This window comes from Mycothermus thermophilus, assembly GCF_041956435.1.
Source record: "Mycothermus thermophilus strain CBS 625.91 unplaced genomic scaffold VTJ04scaffold_1, whole genome shotgun sequence".
NCBI classification, from domain to species: domain Eukaryota; kingdom Fungi; phylum Ascomycota; class Sordariomycetes; order Sordariales; family Chaetomiaceae; genus Mycothermus; species Mycothermus thermophilus.
This window is the reverse complement of record NW_027191427.1, coordinates 85738-105206: the sequence shown is the minus strand read 5'-3', so window position 1 is coordinate 105206 and position 19469 is coordinate 85738. Positions and strand designations below refer to the sequence as shown.

At 56.6% G+C, this 19469-nt stretch overlaps 5 protein-coding genes and 1 non-coding gene across 6 annotated transcripts; 4 read left to right on the top strand and 2 right to left on the bottom strand.

Moving 5' to 3' along the window:
* Window positions 1-1199: 1199 nt before the first annotated feature.
* VTJ04DRAFT_t2 lies at window positions 1200-1271 on the bottom strand. The gene has a single exon. It is a non-coding gene; the product is annotated as a tRNA-Gly (tRNA).
* Window positions 1272-5367: 4096 nt separating this feature from the next.
* On the top strand, window positions 5368-6615 carry VTJ04DRAFT_35 (uncharacterized protein; the record flags this gene model as incomplete). The annotated part of the gene is made up of 1 exon (XM_069361406.1): window positions 5368-6615. The coding sequence occupies one exon, from the start codon at window positions 5368-5370 to the stop codon at window positions 6613-6615; it is 1248 nt and encodes a 415-aa protein (XP_069222645.1).
* A 5-nt stretch (window positions 6616-6620) lies between these two features.
* On the bottom strand, window positions 6621-6863 carry VTJ04DRAFT_34 (uncharacterized protein; the record flags this gene model as incomplete). The annotated part of the gene is made up of 1 exon (XM_069361295.1): window positions 6621-6863. The coding sequence occupies one exon, from the start codon at window positions 6861-6863 to the stop codon at window positions 6621-6623; it is 243 nt and encodes an 80-aa protein (XP_069222644.1).
* Window positions 6864-7798: 935 nt separating this feature from the next.
* VTJ04DRAFT_33 (uncharacterized protein) lies at window positions 7799-8642 on the top strand (the record flags this gene model as incomplete). Its single annotated transcript, XM_069361184.1, has 2 exons — window positions 7799-8458; window positions 8577-8642. 2 exons carry the CDS (start codon window positions 7799-7801, stop codon window positions 8640-8642), a joined length of 726 nt encoding a protein of 241 aa, XP_069222643.1.
* Window positions 8643-10973: 2331 nt separating this feature from the next.
* VTJ04DRAFT_32 (uncharacterized protein) lies at window positions 10974-13124 on the top strand (the record flags this gene model as incomplete). The annotated part of the gene is made up of 2 exons (XM_069361073.1): window positions 10974-11089; window positions 11144-13124. 2 exons carry the CDS (start codon window positions 10974-10976, stop codon window positions 13122-13124), a joined length of 2097 nt encoding a protein of 698 aa, XP_069222642.1.
* A 2702-nt stretch (window positions 13125-15826) lies between these two features.
* Window positions 15827-19159, top strand: VTJ04DRAFT_31 (uncharacterized protein; the record flags this gene model as incomplete). The annotated part of the gene is made up of 3 exons (XM_069360962.1): window positions 15827-16545; window positions 16664-18022; window positions 19057-19159. 3 exons carry the CDS (start codon window positions 15827-15829, stop codon window positions 19157-19159), a joined length of 2181 nt encoding a protein of 726 aa, XP_069222641.1.
* Between the last annotated feature and the right edge of the window lie 310 nt (window positions 19160-19469).

The following is a 19469-nucleotide window of genomic DNA, read 5'->3' as shown; positions in this document are numbered from 1 at the left end:
GGAGCCACACATGACGCCACAACCCCTCAACGCCCAACCCAAGCGCCTTAGGTGGGGGAACATGTCGACCAAAACGACACGACCAACGACGGTTTGGCCTGTCCACTTGATTCAACTGCCCGGATCCAAACCCAAACAGGGCGCTGGGACCGGGCTGATCTGATGACTGAAGGATGGCTGGCGTCTGCTGATGATGATGATGATTGTCATTTTGTACTTCTGTCGGCAGGCCTGTTAAACCGTTCCAGGTTCGGGCCAAACACAATCCCATTCTCCTGTTTCCAAGCCGGTTTTGCTTTGCCATGTGCTGCTGCTCACCCCGGTGTGAACTTTCTATGTATGAAACCTGGAAGCTTCTTTTCTCCGAGGCTGCCGAACGTCATCATCGTCGGGTAACCATCCTCATTCATCTCCGACGTGTCGTCCGTTTTGCTCCGCTGGCCTCTTGCCCCTCCACGCCCGTGAGGCCTCAGACCAGAGGTCAGGCACCCGAGTCCTCACCTGTGACCCCCTCCCTACCTCCCCCACCTTGCTCCCAGCAGCTTGCAGAAGAGGAACAGACAGCAGCAGTAACTAGCAGCAACGGACAAGACCGAAGGCAGTGGAAAGTCCATGTTGTGCTCTGCAGCAGCCGCACGCATGCGCGATCCGTTGTCTTGGGACTCCGGTTACGGAGTGCTGGCGTGTGTCAGGGAGGGCAGATGCGACATTCGCTGTCGTGTCATTGGTGGCTTTGCATCTTGGACCTCAGGGACAATTCTGATGTCAAAGGGGTCAAAGGGGGGATCAAGTTGCCTTAGTCCCTCAGAAATGCCTCCACACCACTACAGGAGACGGTAAGGCTCCGGCCGTCGGTCGCCACCATCTGCAGTGAAGGAATGCGATGCAGCCAGACCTGAGGTTTTTGGTGTTGACACCACCACCACTACTCCGTACCGCTGGATGATTACACAGAAAGGAGGGGAGGAGAGGGGGATGGTGAGTCGGCGGCTCCGCCCGACGACCTCCATCCATCCAGAGACACCGAGCAACAGCCAAGTTTCCTTGATGCTGGGGTGGCGATGGGCAGTTTTGCCATCACAACCGCACAACACCGACGCAACCCAAAACGACAAAAATGAAATTTGCGAACCACTCCTAGATCAACATGCAAAACATGCAAAACACCAAAAAATGGTTTACAAGCAAAACAGAAACCTTGCGCCAAGAGGGAGTCGAACCCCCACCTCAACCTTGGAAGGGTTGAATCCTAACCGCTAGACCATTGGCGCCAGTGAAGCGTTAGACGGGGCAAGAACCTGACCTCATAACAAACGTACACCAGGTTCGGGCCACAGCAAGACACTGGACCCTCTTCTGCCTGCCGGGCTTCAAAAACGTCGTGCAACACTTGCGGAACACACAAAACAAGACAGCCGGTTGACACACCCACCTAGGTGTCGAGTTCTTCCGATCTGGCATGTCGCATCAAGATTGTAATCTGGCGCACGCTTGACCTCGCATCCGATCAACATCGTACGCTACTAGTAGTTGTGTCCACTACTATCTCTGGGTATCCCTACAAACTATTTTTGCCCTTGTTTTGACAGGACCACTTGTGGAGAAGTGAGGTAGGTAGCGTAGAAGCTCAGACCATATCGGACCCAGCATTGTCAACCTTAATTTGACCATCCGGATGGCGCTCTAGGGTACTGTACAAAGACATGGCCTGATGGTTGTGCCAGAGCACACTGAGCTTTCCCTTTCTTTGACGGCCTTCCGTCCGCTAGTCAACTACAGCCGAGGCAAACTCTTGATCTCGGTGAGCATACACTTAGGTGCTGTCTCCGTTGTTTTGTACGGACGCCCCCAGCGTATGAGATCTGGTGATTCCTACGGAGTAGTCGCTGGAGACCTGTGCAGCGAGCGGCTCCCTACCCTCTGTTCTGTGTGCTCCATGGAACGTACTGTATGTAGGTATGCAGGCACGTACTCGTACACAGTTTCTCGGCGACCATCCAAGCCATGCCTCCATTCCTCACCGGACTTCGTTCCCACACCGGCGACCATGGTTGCGTGGTTTTTGGCGACGCAGACCCGGCGCTGCCCGGCCCGGGTGTGTTCCATTGCTTGCGTCGCGTGACACCCAGGGCATCCGGGCCCTTTGAAACCCGCTGCAAATGAGCTTTTCCCCGTTCCCATCTGCAGCAAGCTGCTTTTGGAGGTGTGCGCCCTGCGTCGGCCGGGCGCGCTGTCATCAGTCCGCTGGACCTCTCCTGTCGCAGCCAGCGAAGACGAACACAATGCGACCTTCCTTCTCCTGTCTCTCACTTTGACAGGAAATTCGAGTCGACCCTGCGACCGCGTTCGAATCGCATTACCCAGCCGGGTTAGGCTGGCTGGGCTGGCTGCTGCAGCTGGACAATAACGTTACGTACAGCGCTGAAGTGGTTTAGTTTTGCCAACCTGTCGTTGGAGCAGGTCCTCAGCGCTTCGAGGGACTGGGGATGAGAGCAGTCAACCCAAGTCGATACTCATATCGAGAGCCATCTTCCCAGGGCAGGGAGTTCAGAGATCCAAGTCTGTGGGAAGCATCCATGGATCCATGGATCCTTGGGACTTTTGGGTCATGTTCGTGTCGTTTGTGTGTTTCGTTGGAAACTGGACCCATCAACCTGGCGTTGCAGCCGTTCGCTTCTCCTCAACACCAAGGGCTACGAGAGAGGGGAAGGGAGCCACTCAAGAGCCCCTGCGAACCGACGGACAGTGGGTCTTGGTGTTCTGCCAGGCTGTGTGCCGAGCCCCCCTTTCCCCGCAAATGCTGAGCCAGCAGGCCGGGGTTCGCTTTGGGAGCCGAATTCTGCGCGGAGCTTTCCGCCTCGACGAGTCTTGTGTTGCGCTCTGGTGGTTCTTGTCCTGGTGCTGGTCAAAAGCGACCTGAGCCTGATGATGATCCGGAGTTGGACGCAGCCCGAAGGCCTATGGAATCTTTCGGGTCACACAAAAGAAAATTCAGCATCAACGCCCGCCAGCACGTCCACGACCTACCACTTTTTTTTTCGATGGAGGCGGTCTGAGAATACTGGTATGAGAAGTGTCGACGTCAATTCCATGTTTGGCAAAACATTCCCGGAGGATTCCACCGTTGTCGGGCGCAACAATACAAATTACATCGTACATCGTGCATAGCCGAGTGGACGATGTTAAACATCTAGACTACGGAGAACGGAGTAATTTGGTATGTACTACATGCCAGAATGCCGTTGAATCCCGATTGTATAGCAAGTCCCGGCCCTTATTTGTCCCAGTCTCGAAAGAGAGGCCAGCGACGATGATGACGGCAATGGCAACGGAGCCAAATGCGAAGCAGAGAGCCAAAGACAAAAAAAAAAGTCAAGGAGATGCATTTCTCGAGGTGACGTGACAATTTTGGCAAGGATGCATGAGATCCAAGTGGTTCCTTCCAGGTTAGGACAAGGGGGGCCCTTTGCAAGCAGGGATCCGGGCTCCTTGCGCCCCCTGCTGAGCGAGGAGTCCACCAATGACAGAAAGGCAGGCGAACAGGGGAGTGGCCGTCTAGGGTGTTGAAGGAAACAGCAGAGCAGCAGAGCAGCAGAGGGAGGGGAGGATGAAGGGCAAGGGCAAGACACGAGGACCTCGGGCTGAGCAGGGGAAAGAGGGCACGTTGAAGTCAACAAGGACAGGGAATGGACTTTTGAGGAAAAGCAATTCTGCAGCTCGGAAATGATCAACCCCAGACTTCTGTGTTCCCTTGGGCATGAACCTGGAACAGAAGACGACTCAGCCCAAGGCACACGACACCTCAAGCAACACCACGACGAAGAAGCATCTCTTGCTGATTCTACTTGCCCTGTCTCATTGCGCTGCAAAGCCACCACCGCCGGCTGATCTCATCTCCGCGGCCATTATTTGGCTTTCTGGACTGAAGTCAAGTCGAGGAGCAGGACGGAAAACCTCCAGCTTGGCGGTTTCTCGCTACTGCGCACCCGTTTTACCCGAAACTGAAAAGACGGGGAAGAGACGGGGAAGAGAGAGCCTCGTTGGCCTTGTTCAACTCGACTCTCTCTGGCTATTTCCTGCTACTATTAGCTGCGTCTCGCTGTCGCGTTGCTGCCATTTGCTGTCGCCTGGGGTTGGAAGGCGTCGAATTGCAGTTGAGATTGACATTAGTTAACTACTAACTGCTTTGAGTACGAATAGTAGCACACACACACAGACACACACACACACGTCCAGCCTTGGAGCCGCACGCCGAGAGGACAGAGAAACGACTTGAGACTTCCTCGTCTGCCGTGTAATAACTACGGAGGACACCGCCGCATCCATCGCCGAGCAGCGGATTTGGCTGCCAAAGCATGAGTATAGGCGCATAGTACCTACTCCTTTGTCGGCTGCCTTCGGACTCGATTCCTCGATTCTCTAGTGTCGCCTGACTGCCGCGTGTTCCCGAAGCTGTACACCACTGCACTTGGGAGGAGAAGAAGGGACACACCCCTCTTTCGGTCTCACACACGCCCTGTCGCTCACCACACGCTGTCAAGTGGACTGGTCTGCGTCTCGCGTCCAGCTCCTCCCGCGCCACTCACCATCGTCGACCATTGAGAGACGGATTTCGCTCTCAACCCCGGATTAAACCCCTCCCACCCCCCTCCCATCCCCAGAAATTGCTCTGTTGGGACTTGATGCCATGCAGCCACATTTGACCAGGGCGACCCTGGCCACTTCTCCCCGCTAGTGTCGTTAGCTAGTCCCGACAGCCACCAGGAAGCACACGACACTCATTGCTGTCTCTGTGCTGCTGACCCTGCTGCCCGCCCCAGGCCTGTCGTGTGGAACGAGAGATCGCCGCCCACTTTTCTCCACCCGGCACCGACAGCTTGGATTTCCACATCCTTTATACATACCACGGTCCCTGCGAACACGCACATCCGTTTCGCTTCCATCCCGCTCGCCTGCTCTGCTTTTTTCCCCTCCACCACTTTCTTTCCCTCCTGACATCTCGGAACCCCACGTCCCATCAATCCAACACGTGGTTGACGGACCTCTCTTTTCGGTCACACTGATTTTGGGGTCGAGACTACCACTGCGCGCACACTCACACACATACACAGCAGCAAACTTGAAGAGCATGTCGAGTTAGACCTCCTTTCCCTTGGTTCACCGCCCACCATCAACCCCGCACACTGCTGAGATCTCGACGTCTTCTCACTTCGACCAACGCCGCTCTCCCTCATCCAGCCCTGAGCGCCGAACCACCACCTACTCACATTCTTTGGACGATCAATCGAGCATGTGCTAGCATTCACTATTCGCCCAGGGAACCAAGGCCCTCTCTGTCTTTGGCTGCTGTTAGTTGACACTCTCGCCATGACCGCCATGGGAGTCCAGCTCCAGCCATTTGGAACCGGCCTGGAGCCGTACGGATCATGGAACTTTGGAACCCGCCAACTCCGCCAGTCCCGCGCGGAACTGGAAGCCGCCTTGTTCCAGACCCCCGACATCTCAGACCTGAGCAATCGGTTGCTGGAAATCTCCAAGGTCGGCATTGCCGGTTGCCGCAGTCGCCGGACACCCAAGGTCGCCGCCGTCTTGGGCCCTCTCGAGAAGCTCCCTAGCGTGCCCGAACCCACCGAGGTTTGCTGGCGCCTCTTGCCTTCAACATTTCATCCTTCGCTCGTTTTTTCTCGGCCACGGCTGGCCGAGAACTTCGAGTTTAGCTTTGCTCAACCCTCACCTGCCCCGAAGCCTCCTCGCCTGTGTCTCAAACGCAGGAGGCCAGACACGGATGTCGACGGGCCAAACACATCCGAGCTGCCGTGTAAGAAGCGACGCTTGCGCCGCGAGCTCGTCACATCACGCCTCGCGCAGCCGTTTTCGCTCCCCGCGCCAAGCGTCCTCAACCGCGATGCCTTGACGTCGGGGGACAAGAGAATCACCAAGATCGCCGCCATCATGTCCGCCAGGCGGCTTCATGGTGCTGCCGGTGTGGCATCCCGGCAGCCGAACCCGTCGACCTGGCTCCGGAGGGCCGCGGTGCTTAACAGCTTAAGAGCGCGCGTGTGCGCCGCCGCCGCCGAGCGGGTCAGCGTGCCGTTCCCAGATCTTGCCGACAAGGCGGCCGCTTTCCGCCAGAGCCACGGCTCGACGGCTTTTGTCGGGGGGCGATTCCTCGTGGATGTGATCCAGCCGCTCCGCGCTGCTGTTGGGGTGGTCGCGAGACCGACGAGTTCGCCCATCATGGCGCCAACGTCCGGCAATCCCACACCGTACCATCCTGCACCGGCACAAACGTGCCTCCGCATTCCCAGCCCCAAGCTGCGGCCGATGCGCTCACCAGAGCTGCGTGTGAGCGGGCCGTTCACGGCGCTTGACGACATGGACGACCTCTCGGTGGACGACGACAGCATGGCGTTCCCGACGTCGGAGCTCGAGAGCCGGTATGAGGACGACCTGGACGACGAGGATGACGACGGGACTGGTGTGTATGCTGATTTCAGCGTCATTTTTGGCGGCTCGGGCGGCCAGGGAGATTCGGACGACGAATCGGGAAGCTCGGGGTCGGACAGTTTTGAAGATTATCTGGATGATTTGGACGGAATCCCCGCGGCGATATAGGGGAGCTAACGAGGCTGTCCGTTATATATTTGGACGCATCTCAGTGAGCACTTGGTTGACGGCTTGGATATGTTGGACTGGGAGGACTGTTGCATATCTGGATACCCCATCTTTATCGTGGGAGGATTTTTGTTTCTGGTTTGGTTGCCATGGCCGGCAGTCTCGAATCCGGCGGACGGAATGTTTGGGTTAATGGCTCTGGTAGCGGTGCTTTGGGTCGCACATGGGTTCGGCGTTTGTTTTTGCATTATCCGGTGTATGGCGGCATGTCATGGGATACGTACGGGTTTCATGGTTGGAAGCAAGCATCATAGCATGAGAACACCTGGCGTCAAGAAAAGGGGTCGAGGGGCGAAGAAGTTTGGCGCATGCACAATAAAAAAACATGAGCATTCGTTGAGAAAATGCCAGAGAGACGTTACACGGCAGAAATGCCTGTCTTATGGAACATGTGAAACGGTGTAAGAGGCCTGATAAGAACTCCGGTCGAGGTCGAGGCTCTTGGATGTTTGATATCATCTTGTGTTGATTATCGCTTCCATCGGGCACGGCAGTCAGGGGGGCCAGCCTTGGAGCCCAGCGCGGCGGGTTCCCGGCGAAACCCACCCACTCGACAGCGCCACTCTCGCGCTGTGACCTACCGGGAGCTCCCGCTGCGAGCTCCCGCGTCTCCCGCGCTTCAGGTTGTTTGCGGGGCCGGGCTGTCCAGGTCCACGTTGTGCCCAACCTTCTGGGTCCTTATCTCTGGGCAGGTGAGTTTGGCCTATCTCTACGTCACTGTTATCAACTTTCCTCTTGAGATCGCCCCTCCCGGTCTGCTCGTCATCCTTCCCTTACATTTCTTTTCCCAGCCCTTGGATCATCCGACGACGTTGATATAACAGGCGATTCCACCGCCAACGTGCGTGCTCGACCACCGAAAGGAAGGTTACTTCATCTCGGCCCGGATTGGATCCGAATACGCCTCACTTCCAGATACCTTTCCCTGGCCAGCCTCCCGAAGCTTTTCGGAAGTGTTGAAAAGACACGCGAGACGAAGTAAACGAACGAATCGTCGGGTTCCATACCCGGTTACTACACATACAGAGCAGATTCAAATCCCAGCGAGCCGTGCTCGACGACCTCCGTACCTCCCTTACCTAGCCTCGACGGCCACAGAAACAGAACAACACCAACAACAGCCATGACGTCAGCAGCGGCAGTAGACCTACCAACCCTCCCCACCCTCGCCGCCCTCCGCGCCGCCGTCTCGGACGGGAAGACCGCTCCCCCCGACAACCACACTCCCCTGCTCCCCGAAGTCCTCGACATCCTCTTCGAACCGTCCGCCACGCTCCACTCAATTGCGGTGCCTGCGCTGGTTGAGGCCCTCGAGAAGGGGGATGACGATGGTAGTGATGATGTGGCGGGGTACGAACGGCTCGTGAACGTGGTGAAGAGCAAGCTATTGGCGCTTGCTGAGACGGCTTCTACCGCGGGAGGAGGAGTCGATGCCACCGCGGCGAGGGGCAAGTTGCATAACATCCTGGGAAGTCATCCCCGGCTGGGGAGGAAGCCTGTCCCAGGCGGAGGAGGGGAGGCGGAAAAGTTGAGTGCCCTGAGCGCGGCGGAGCAGGGGAAGATGCGGGCCGCTTCTTCTTCGTCTGGATCTGGGGCGTCGTTGGAGGAAGCGGAGAAGGAAGAGGAGGAGCTGGCGAGGTTGAACGCCGAGTATGAAGCGCGGTTTCCGGGGTTGAGGTACGTGACGTGGGTGAATGGACGGCCGAGGAGGGTGATTTTGGAGGATATGCGGGAGAGGATTGACAAGGGGGACTTGGATGAGGAGGAGAGGAGGGGGGTTGAGGTACGGTTTTTGCCCTTTTCCTTTTCTTCTTTCTGCCTTCGCGTTTAAACATGCTCCTGCATCGGTGTGTGTCAGGGAAGATGGGAAAGGTTTTGCTGACAGATGAATCTGTGACTAGGCCATCTGCGATATTGCCGTGGATCGGGCAAAGAAGTTGCTCAAGGCAGCGGCCGAAGCCGACTGAAGAGATGAGCCGACATCAATCATGGCCTGTTCTGTGGACGGTCGACCGAAATCACTGAGCCTTGTTCAGATGTTCATGTGCAGCCCAGACACGGGGTTTAAGTGCCCCGATTTATTTCCACTTGTCGTGATGCGAACTCAGGGTATATAACCTGGCCATGTGACATGTCGGCAGCCCTCCTTTCTTACCATCGTCAGCAATGCGAGCGCACAAAGTTCGAAGCGGATGAGTCCAGAGGGCATTGATCTGTACTACGTGCACGGCGCAGATGGGCCGAAGCTGGCGGAGGAGGCGATGCGGGAGTTGACCAGGCCGGATGGAAGGGGTTGGCAACCATAAAAAATACACGAGCTTTGTCCTCCTGACTCTGGCGAATGTTACAACTGTCCGATCCATTTGGAATCCGGGATTCAGGGAGGGTAAGATCCGCCACATCGGTTTCGTGTGTTCACCGTCCGCTGCGCCTGCGCCTCTGTCGACGCCATCCACCCACCCAGCACCGCCTCCCAGGCCTGCCTAGGAGTTATTGTACTTCCTTTGGGCGACCAACATTGAAGTGAAACTGGGAGAGGAGGAGGTGAGGGTGTCGCGGAAGGTGTTAAGTTTGCAGGGGTGACGGTGGTGAAGGGGACGCCAGAGGATTTGAATGGTCCGTCGTTAGCTCGGGTAGGTATGTACCTATGGGTTCCTGCGTGGGCGATGATGTCATGGATTTTTGTTGGTTGGTAGTGGAAGACGGTGACATGAGGGCTGGGTCGTCGTCGTCGTCATCAGTTGGAAGGAGGAGTTACCTGACAGTGGCACAGGATGAAAGAGTGAGGTGTGGTGGTGCCTTGCAAGGTTGACTGAGGTCGGGGTCAGAGAACGCGTAGCCTGTGATTGTTGGGCTGTGGATCCATGGCCTGTTGACTACAAATCTATGTATGTACATGCAAGTGCGAAGTATCTGCCTATACTCTGGACTAGGTTCCATCCTGGTGTGGTGGTCAGCTGGTCAACTACAAGGTCCCCAGAGGTGCCCAGTGAGGTGGTCATTTCTAGGGGTTGAGGTTGTATTTACCCTCCATCCTGAACAACAACGGACACAAAATGACCAAAACCGTAATGGACAAGATCACCGTTCACATTGCATCCATTTTGAGATTACCGTTTCGTCAGCAGCTTCATTCAAGTTGCTTCACCACGGCCATCCCCGAGCAAAGAGGAGGCAGGGAAAGCAACAGCTTCAGGCTTCAGAAGGGTCTGCAGTTCGTACATACAGGTTAGAGTTTGCATGCATTGATGTATCTACATACATACTCGGTAGAATTGATACTCAGGTCCCGCTCTTCATCGAGAGAGCTGATGGAATTCCGTTGTTGGCCTGTATGATGGATTCTGACCTAATCCCATGGATATGCGCCTGCATTTCCCATCCACACAAGCAACCGCCTGCTCGGTCTTTGTTCTCGATCCAACAAACCGGAAACCCCAGCCTCGGCCTCCCCTCTGCCATCTTCCAGCTTCTTTACACTAGCGGCCTTGGTCTATCCACACCAATGATGTAAATAATGCCCAATAACCCCGCCCATTTGCAGCCATTCCAACGAGATCAACCGTGACACAAACATCCATGGATGTGCACTTCGCCAGGAGCATCAACGAGCACCACGCATTGGACCACAACAGCTTGATTAGACTAGCAGCAACTCCTTTTCAGCCAGCCAGTCTCACTCCAGCTGCAGCCACAGCATCAAGCCCTGTTTCCATCCAAGGAAAACGACCCCCAAGACAAACGCTGTGTGACGGCATCGCCAAGAGCTGAGCTTGGCCCGAGTACTCCGTTTCAACCCTAGCGTCATGCATCACCGAGTCGATCGCCGTCCCCACGCCAGCCTTAAGCAAGCCTCCAGCTGTATCACTGGCTCCAACACTGGAGACTGTGTGCCATGTGTTCACTTTTGCAGGCCATGTCTCCCCTGTATCTGACTGCAGCACGCCGTCGCCGGCCACGGGGACCACAGCCCACGGGGTGTCACCGAGGGAGGCTGGGCGCCAACCGCGGTGGTGGTGCCTGAGAGACAGAGGCCACAAGACAAGACGATGATTCAGATTCGCTCTTGACCGGTTTGGAGAAGGGAGGGCAAACGCCATGCCGGGGGGCTGTTTGGTATGAATCTAGTATAAATCACCGCGGGATCCCCATTCCCTCGAGATCTGTTTCTATGGCACCGTGTCTATAAGCCCCTCCCCTATCCCCTCCTCTCTCTCCACACCAACACCCGTCGTATCCAAGGAGTCGACGACGACGACGACGACGACGACGACGACGACGACGACGACGACGACACAATGACGGTCGCCGCCACCACTTCCAACGGCGCAGGGCCGGTCACTCTGGCCCGCCGTCACAAGCGCATCATCGTGTGCTGCGATGGCACCTGGATGAACTCGTTGGGCGAGAAGAAGTAAGTATACCTCCTTCTTACGTTTGCTTGTTGATGATCCTAACGCCACTCCAGCGAGCCACCCTCCAACGTGACACGCATCTCCCGAGTTCTGTCTCGGACCTGCTCCGATGGCACTCCTCAGGTCATCACCTACTTCGCCGGCGTGGGTACGGCTGGCAGCCTGGACCGCCTCACTGGCGGAGCCTTTGGCATGGGCCTGGACTGCGACATCCGCGAGGTCTACAACTTCATCTGCAACAACTATGTTGATGGTGATGAAATCATCTTGATTGGCTTCTCAAGAGGTGCCTTCACGGCCCGGTCTGTCGCCGACATGATCGGTTCTATTGGCCTGTTGACCCCCGACGGCCTCGACTACTTCTTCCCCATCTTCGACGACTACGAGAACATGGGCCACAAGCACCGCAAGCCTGACGAGTTTCTTGTGCCCGGCATCCCGGAGTATGACGGGTCCCATGGCCAGGCAAAGATCGAGTGGGAGAACGCCCGCATGCACAAGTACAAGCTCGGCCTGAAGCAGCTCGGCTTCACCCGCGACACCTTCCAGGATGGCATCACCCCGATCACCATCAAGGCCCTCGCTGTCTGGGACACCGTGGGCACTCTGGGCATCCCGCCGGCGCCTGTCATCGGCGTCCGTGGCTCGGCAGACCAGTGGCGCTTCACCAACACGCAAATCTCGGACAAGGTCGAGAACGCGTTCCAGGCGCTCGCCCTCGACGAGCCGCGCTACGCGTTCCGGCCGTCTCTGTGGGAGCGCCTCCCCGGCAGCCGCACTCGCCTCAAGCAAGTCTGGTTCCCTGGTAACCACGGAAACATCGGCGGTGGTTGGCCGGACCAGCAGCTCTCCGACATCACGCTCGCCTGGATGTGCGACCAGCTCTCGTCTCTGGGCGTCGAGTTCAACTACAACCGCATGCTCTCCATCTTCCACGCCACCCTCTGCTTCTCCGCTGCCCATCCTTATCCGTTCTCTCCCGGCGCCGCCACAGTCAAGACACCCGCATCCGTATCCGAGTCCCGCCTCCTTCCCGACGTTGCCTATGCGCCCATCACCACTCTCAAACGCTCCCTTACCAAAGTGTTTTACCGTTCTTCCGACACTCCGGCCACCACCTCCAAGCCCAAAAACGTCTCTGCTCCCCTCCCCTGGGCTACAACCCCCATCTACATCGCGCCCGCCTCGCCTCCGGCTCGCACACCGCCCATCCGCGACATTGACGAATGCACCCTTCGCCTCAGCGGCCAAAACACCTGCCCGGCCCCGCACCCGCCTCCCAAGTCCACTCCTCCCGCGGCGCTCCTCCGCGCCGGCGCCCGCCCCTGGGCCCTGGGAACGATGCGCCAGCCGACCAGTACGGTGACGCTCTGGGCGGGCAAGACGGTCCGTCGTCCCGGAAGGACGCTGCGCGTGGACGAGACCACCAACGAGGACACGACCGAGCCGCTGCTGGGCACGGGAGAGCGGATCCACGCCAGCGTGCGCGTAAGGCTGGCGTGTCAGGGGTTGGGGCTGGATGAGGGCGGGGTGTGGGGATGCGAGGCGCTGACGGGGCGGCAGGACGGGGCGGATGGGAACGGCAAGAAGAACGGGAAGAAGAAGGATGTCAAGGGGGGCGCGGCGGCGTGGAAGTTGGTCAAGGGCAGCGCGTTGACGGAGGAGGAGGAGAGCGAGGTCAGGGAGTTGGCGGAGAATGGACCGCCCGAGCTGAGGAGGGGTGAGGTGGCATATCCTAATGGGGTGAATGGTGCCAATGGTGTCAACGGCTCGAACGGTGCCAACGGTGCCAACGGGGCTGCCACGTCGACCGAGTATCCTCCCGAGGTTATGTACCCGATCGGGGCTGAGGATCATAAGTGGAAGTGGGTCTGGGGTGGGAGCGTCGAGGGCGAGGGTGTCGGCAGGGTGCCTCAGGCGTTGGAGCTGCCCGAGGAGCCGCTGGTTGGGTATTGGGAGAGGGTTCTGTTGGGTTTGACGGCGGGTGAGGTGGATGTTTGGAAGTTTGCTCAGAAGGAGATTGAGGCTGCTTGAGGAAGGGAGGGGTAAGTGGTTGGTCGATAATAAGGTCGTTGGGCTTTCTTTGTGTGGGTGGTGATTGTTGGTTTGGGTCAATGGCTCTTTGGAACCTAATCTGGAGTTTGGAGTTTGAAGCGATTTATGAGAGGGAGGTTTTTTTTACTGTTATGACGTCGATAAGCTGGTAAGAGAGGGGATACGACGTGATCTGGTCTTTGGCTACTGGTCCTTTAGTCCCAAGCTAACGTGGTCGGATTGATGTCCTTAGGTTTTATCTGAAGGCAGACCTTGGGAAAGCTTATTGTCTCCTTTTTATCTGAAGAACCTTAACCTTTGTCAATAAGACGGCGGGACGAACCCCCTATTCATGTTGATACAGCACCACACAATATCAACAGGCGCCGGTGCTCATCACAATAATATCACCGCCGACAATAGCAACACCAGCTATTCAGGCATGAGATCTATGCGATTATAAGAAGCCGTGAACAAGAGGGTTCCAACATTTTCATCTTCCTTTCTCGCCGAACTTCCAGCTTCGCTCGTTGCTTTCCTTCTTCAACCTCAGCTACCTCGCTCCTTTTCCTCGGCTCTATCCTCTAACCCTTCTCAACAGCAACGAACATCACCGTTATTTCCTCTACCCTTCTCCAACATCCAACCTCCACAAACCTCCCCGTGCTCGCTTCAATCCTCCACCTCTTCCGCCTTGGATCGCCTTATCCTCATCGGCCGTATACCTCCACTGTTAACAACAGTGAAATCCGGTCCTCCCGCACCTCTCTACCCATCGACGGCTGCGAAATCCGCACCGCCCACGACTCCGAGACTGTCGCTGCGACCGCCGCTGCAACCGCGCCCGTAGCTCAAGTTATCCGAGACAGCTTCTGAAAGGCAGCAGCCTCCGCGACGGCTGCCGCGACGAGCTCAGCAACCTATATTGTTTGAGACGGCTCCTGAGACAAGACCGCTGAGGCCATTGAACACCTCTGCGACAGCTTGTCTGTCTGCCTCCGGCTTAGACCAGGACCATTGCCACCTCAGCCAGCACCCTGACCAACCCTGCCCTTCTCACCCGTCCGGTACTGCTATAACCTGCAGCCCGGCCAGCCCAAGCGTGATTTGGTACACCCTGCTGTTCAGCATAGCTGGGCAGCTTCCGGAAGAGCAGTAGTCGCCACGCCGGTCGCCACGACGGATCCCACAACAACTTCAGCAACCTATACAGCTCCGAGATAACGTCTGCTAAGACTATTGAACACCTCCGAGACAGCTCCTGTATGTGCCTCCGGCTCCGGGCCTACTCGGACAGCTTCCGGAAGAGTAGTAGCATCCGCAACGATTTCCACAACTGCTGCAACCTATACTATCTGCAAGACCAGCTCTATTCACAACAGCTCCTAAGACAATATCTGTGAACGACGGGAGCAGTGGATTGAGTACCACCGTTGAAGGTTTACAATCCTATCCTTGAGAGTCTCCCCAACGACTTCCACGACAGCTTCCGCGACGGCTTCCGCGACGGCTTCCGCGACCTATAGAAGCCGACGCGACATTGACACTCTATTGTTGCCGCCACGGCCACGGCATAGCTCTAGGCTGTACTGCGGCTGAAGAGCCTCTTCGAACTCCACCGACCAGCAAACTACTTCAGGCTTGCTGTCTTGGACTCTACGGCTGTTTGGGCTACACCCCCAGCCCTAACGCCCCCGGCCCTCAAGATCATTGTGTGAACTGGTTGGCTACTCCAGCTCCAGTTCCTGCTGTGAGCGTGTTCTACGTCGCCATACCCTTGGCGTGAAGAACATTGAAGAACATTGAAGCTGTGCCCTTTGCGACGGCTCCTGAGGCGACGTCTGTGAACGAGCAGCGGATCGAGCACTATTCTCGGAGCTTCCCCAACGACTCACTTCCCACGACGGCTTCTGCGACCTATAGAAGCCAGTGCAACCTGCAGACTTTATCGCAGCATCAGCCACAGCATAACTCTGGGTTGTGCTGTGTCTGAAGACTCTACTTGAACTCCACCAAATAGCAAGGCTGCTGTCTCTGCCTCTACAGATACTCAAAGTCCACAGACCAACAACAAGGTTGCTGTCCTTGCCTCTACGGCTGCTTGGGCTCTTACACCAGCTCGCATCGCAACGACAGCTTCCGCTGTAACATCCCCGGCAGCTAAGATCATTGTCTGGACTGGCCGGCTACTCTAGCTCCAGCTCCTGCCTTGAGCGTCTTCTTTATGGTCATACTCCTGGGCGTGAAGATCATTGAGCCCCTACGGCTGCTTTGAGTCCAGCTCCTGCTGTGACTGGGTAAAGACAGCAGCTCGACGAGCAGTTATCGTCTGTGTCTCTGTCGCTGCTCCAGCTCCAGCTCAGGCTCCTGCTGCGAGTGTATCTTACGTGGCTACGCCCCTGGCGCTCAAGATCATCGTGTGAACTTCTATAGCTACTGGAGGTCCAGCCTACGCTCCTGCTGTGAGTGAGCACCCTCTACGACGGCGGCAGCGACTGAGCACCCTTCTACCACGGGCGCGGCGGCGAAGTTCACCTCATCGTCTGAACTTCTTTTACAGCTGCTCCAGCTCGCCCTCACATTCCTGCCGTTCACTCTCCTGGCTGTGAACATCATCGTCTCGTCTCAACCTCCACAGCTGCCCAGGCCATCGGGGGCAATACTGTCCAGCTCCTCAACGCAACGACGGCCACCCCGCCACCATGGGCTACCGTGACTTCACCTCGATGGGCTCTCCCCTCGCCAGCGTTGAGGAGATTATCACCTCTCCTCTCGCAAGCGCTGAGGTGTTCACCCCTTACGCTGGCGACGTCGAGGATGTCATCGGCTCTCCCCTCAGTGCTGAGGCCTTCAGCCCCTGCCTCCACAATATCAACCACAACATGAAGGAGACTATTAACTCTCCTCTCCCTAGTGCTAAGGCATTCACCCCTTGCGCTGGCGTCGTCGAGGAGGCCATCGGTTCTCCCCTCAGTGATGAGGCGTTCACCCCTTATGCTGGTGACGTCGAGGATGTCATCGGCTCTCCCCTTAGTGCTGAGGCCTTCAGCCCCTGCCTCCACAATATCAAGAAAGCCATCAGCTCTCCTCTCCCTAGTGTTAAGGCGGGTACCCCTTATACGCGCAGCGTCGAGGAGGGCGTTGAGCAGGACCTCAACGCTCCCCTCCCCAGCCCCGAGGCGTTCATCCTTCCCCTTTCCAGCCCCGAGTCATTCACCTCATCTCCCTTCCGCGACGCCGAGAGCGACGCCGAGAAGGACGCCGAGGAGGACTTCAGCCCTAAGGCCCACGACACAGATTACTTGTTCGAAAATCCCTTTTGGCTGGCCCGATCAACTTCCCTCTCCAATCTCATCTCCGCTCTTTCCTGCAATCTCTCACCTCAGGTCGATCAAATCACGAGTACCGATCCCATTGACGAGTAAGTTGGCCCAAGCGCCCCCCCAACGGTCCTTTCGTTCTCTGCCCCGCGTTCCCCACGACCATAAATCGATCTCAACGCTGCGGTCCTAACCTCTTCCTTTCCTCTTCCTTCACAGAATCGAACAAGACAAAATGGCGCCGACTACGACCCGTAACTCCGTCGACGGCGTCGTCGAGGACGATGACGTCTTCAAGCCCACGACCCCTGCCAACAACGGCAACAACACCTCGGTCGGGGTCGAGGGAGTCGCCGACCCTTTCTCTCCCGCCACCCCCACCTCCCCGGGTACCACCACCCTTCCCTTCTCGCCGGTCCGCTACCGGTACAACCCACGCCCTGGACAGCCCCGGCGCGACCCGGTGCGCCTCCGCCTGCTTACAGCGGCGGACTTTGCCAATTACAGGCGCCGGACGCTGCTCTCGCCGTCGATGTTCGCTTTCCCTGGCGGCGACTACAAGAACGAGGGCAGCGGTGTTGAGGATGGGGATGGCGGGATGAGCCCGAAGAGGAAGAAGCACCACCGCCGCAACCACCATCGAGAGGACCGCAAGCGGAAGCTCAACGACGTCGCGAAGCTCCAGGGAAGCGGTGGTGATCACTGCTACAACGGGATCGCTCCGGAGCTGGAGGTGCGGGGCAACCAAAAGAACCTGATCTCATCGGCTACAACTACGACTGCTGGTGGTACCATTACCCCCACTACTGTTGCTGAGTGGGCGGCGACTCTCGCCGAGCAGCTCGCTCCGGCTGAAGGACTCGAGGGATCCAGCCCCGCCGGCTCACAGAACCTTGCCGGAGAGGGGGCAAGGGATTCCGCCTCGGTCTGGAACGGTTCGACTGCGGAAACGGAGGGCGAGGACCTGGATTCGGCTTGCGATGTGGACGCCCAGCGCGAGATTCAGAAGCAGCAACACGGCGAGGACATGGGCATCGAGGTCACCACCACCGACCAGCCCGCTACCCCCAACCATACCGGCGAAGGCTTCCATGATGGCCATGGTAATACCGAACCACCCGCCGATCTGGACACGGACACTTTAAATGGGGATATGGATATTGACCTGGATGGGGACACAGATATGGAGGTTGATTTCACTTCCACCTACGCCTCAGATCTGGAGGAGGAGCACGAAGACAACTCCGATCCCGGCGCAACCTCAGAGCCAGAGGAGGAGGAGGAGGAGGAGGAGCAAGCCAGCAACAGCCCCAATTCAGCTTCCTCGCCCACCAACGACCACTGGACCACCCCTCACCCCACCGACCCGACCGAGTTCCAGTACATCTCTGACGACGACGAGGAGTACTACTCGGGCGAGAACGAGGAGAACGATGAGGGCTTGGCCTACCCGCCGACTCCGGAGCTCGAGTCCGAGTCTTCTGCTGCTTCTCCTTTTTCTGCTTCCTCGGGGGCCGGGATGAGCGAGGACCTGGATGACCTGGATGCTCACATCCCTCGCACGCCTGTCGGTTCGAGGTGGGTGGGGAGGTCGATTTGGTGGTGATGCCTTGGGACGCCCTGAATATGCCATGGCATGGAGACGACAGACGAACGGACGGACGAACGAGAAGAAAAGAAGATCTCTGCTTCATTTCATGAGAGGGTGTACGATAAGAAAAAAGGTACGTATGCCGGCTGTCCGTTTGTCTCTCTCTCTCTCTGTCGCAAAGGGTTGGGCAAGAACTCACCGTGGACTGACTGACTGACATCACATTCTTTTACACATATATAGGAAGAAACAAGTTCGTGATTTAACATCGTTATTTTATCCACCCACCCATCAGACCCCATCCAGCAGTCCGGCAACCCAACGACCTCCGATACAGACCGGACCGGTCTCATTCACACACCCGCCCACTCACTTTGTTTCTGTTTCTGTCTGCCCTGAGATCAGAACAGAACAGAGCAGAGCATAACAGAGAAGAGCACAAAGAGGGTGGGGGAGCACAGACCAAACGACTTCGGATGGATGAAGAGGAGGAGGATATGGAATAATATGAAAACATGGGACATGGGATATGGGACATGGGAGACATGGGATCTTCACCCAGGGAAGGATCCCAGGTAGTTGTTAGCTGCATGTACCCGTCCGTTCGTCATTTTCTGCTTTCACTGTTTTGTTTTGCGTGCTCGTTTTGTTGGTTGGTTGGCTTGTTTGTGGTTCTGCCATTGTGTCTTGTGAGTGTGGTTCTGTAATTATGCCGTTTTGTGTTTTTGTTTTGTTTTGTGTCCTTGATATTTGTGTTGGGTGTCTGTCTGACGGTCTGGCTGGTTTGCTTGTGCTTGCTTGTGAGCGGGCGTGTGTGTATCTGATGGATTTTTTTTATTTTTTTTATTTTTTTATTTTTTTTAAGGCACATGATCCAAGGGGTCTTCGGTGACGGCGGCGGCAGCGCCCCCCCGGGGGGTAGGTAATAATAATAATGATAATAATCCATAATCCATTCGTCTCAAGACACATTCAAGAAGGGCCAGTTATCAACTCATGTCACCTTCACGATCTGATCAAGAAATCAGGCCGATAGCGAGAAGGCACCCAAACCATCCTCCCAACACAGCTTTGTCTACCTTGCTGGCCAAAGGACCTTGTCCAGCGGGAAGACATCTCGCTAGTTACAGGACAAGAACGCCTAAATATTGTGCAAACACCGTCCTTATCATTCATTATTCCCGCTACAATCTGTATGTTTTAACCCGGAAGCCGATAAGGTAACAGAAACAACTCCAGCCGATCAAAAGAGAAGAAGTATAAACTCAACCCAAAAAAGAGCCCAGACAAACGTCACCCCCAGGAGAGACACCAGTCATAAAGAAACTACTACTTCAGTATTTTGACCAGAGATACCTGGACGGATATCTACTTAACCTTCAACAGTTACCTAGGTAGGTAATAACCAACAAAACAACCCCCCTTCCCCCCCCC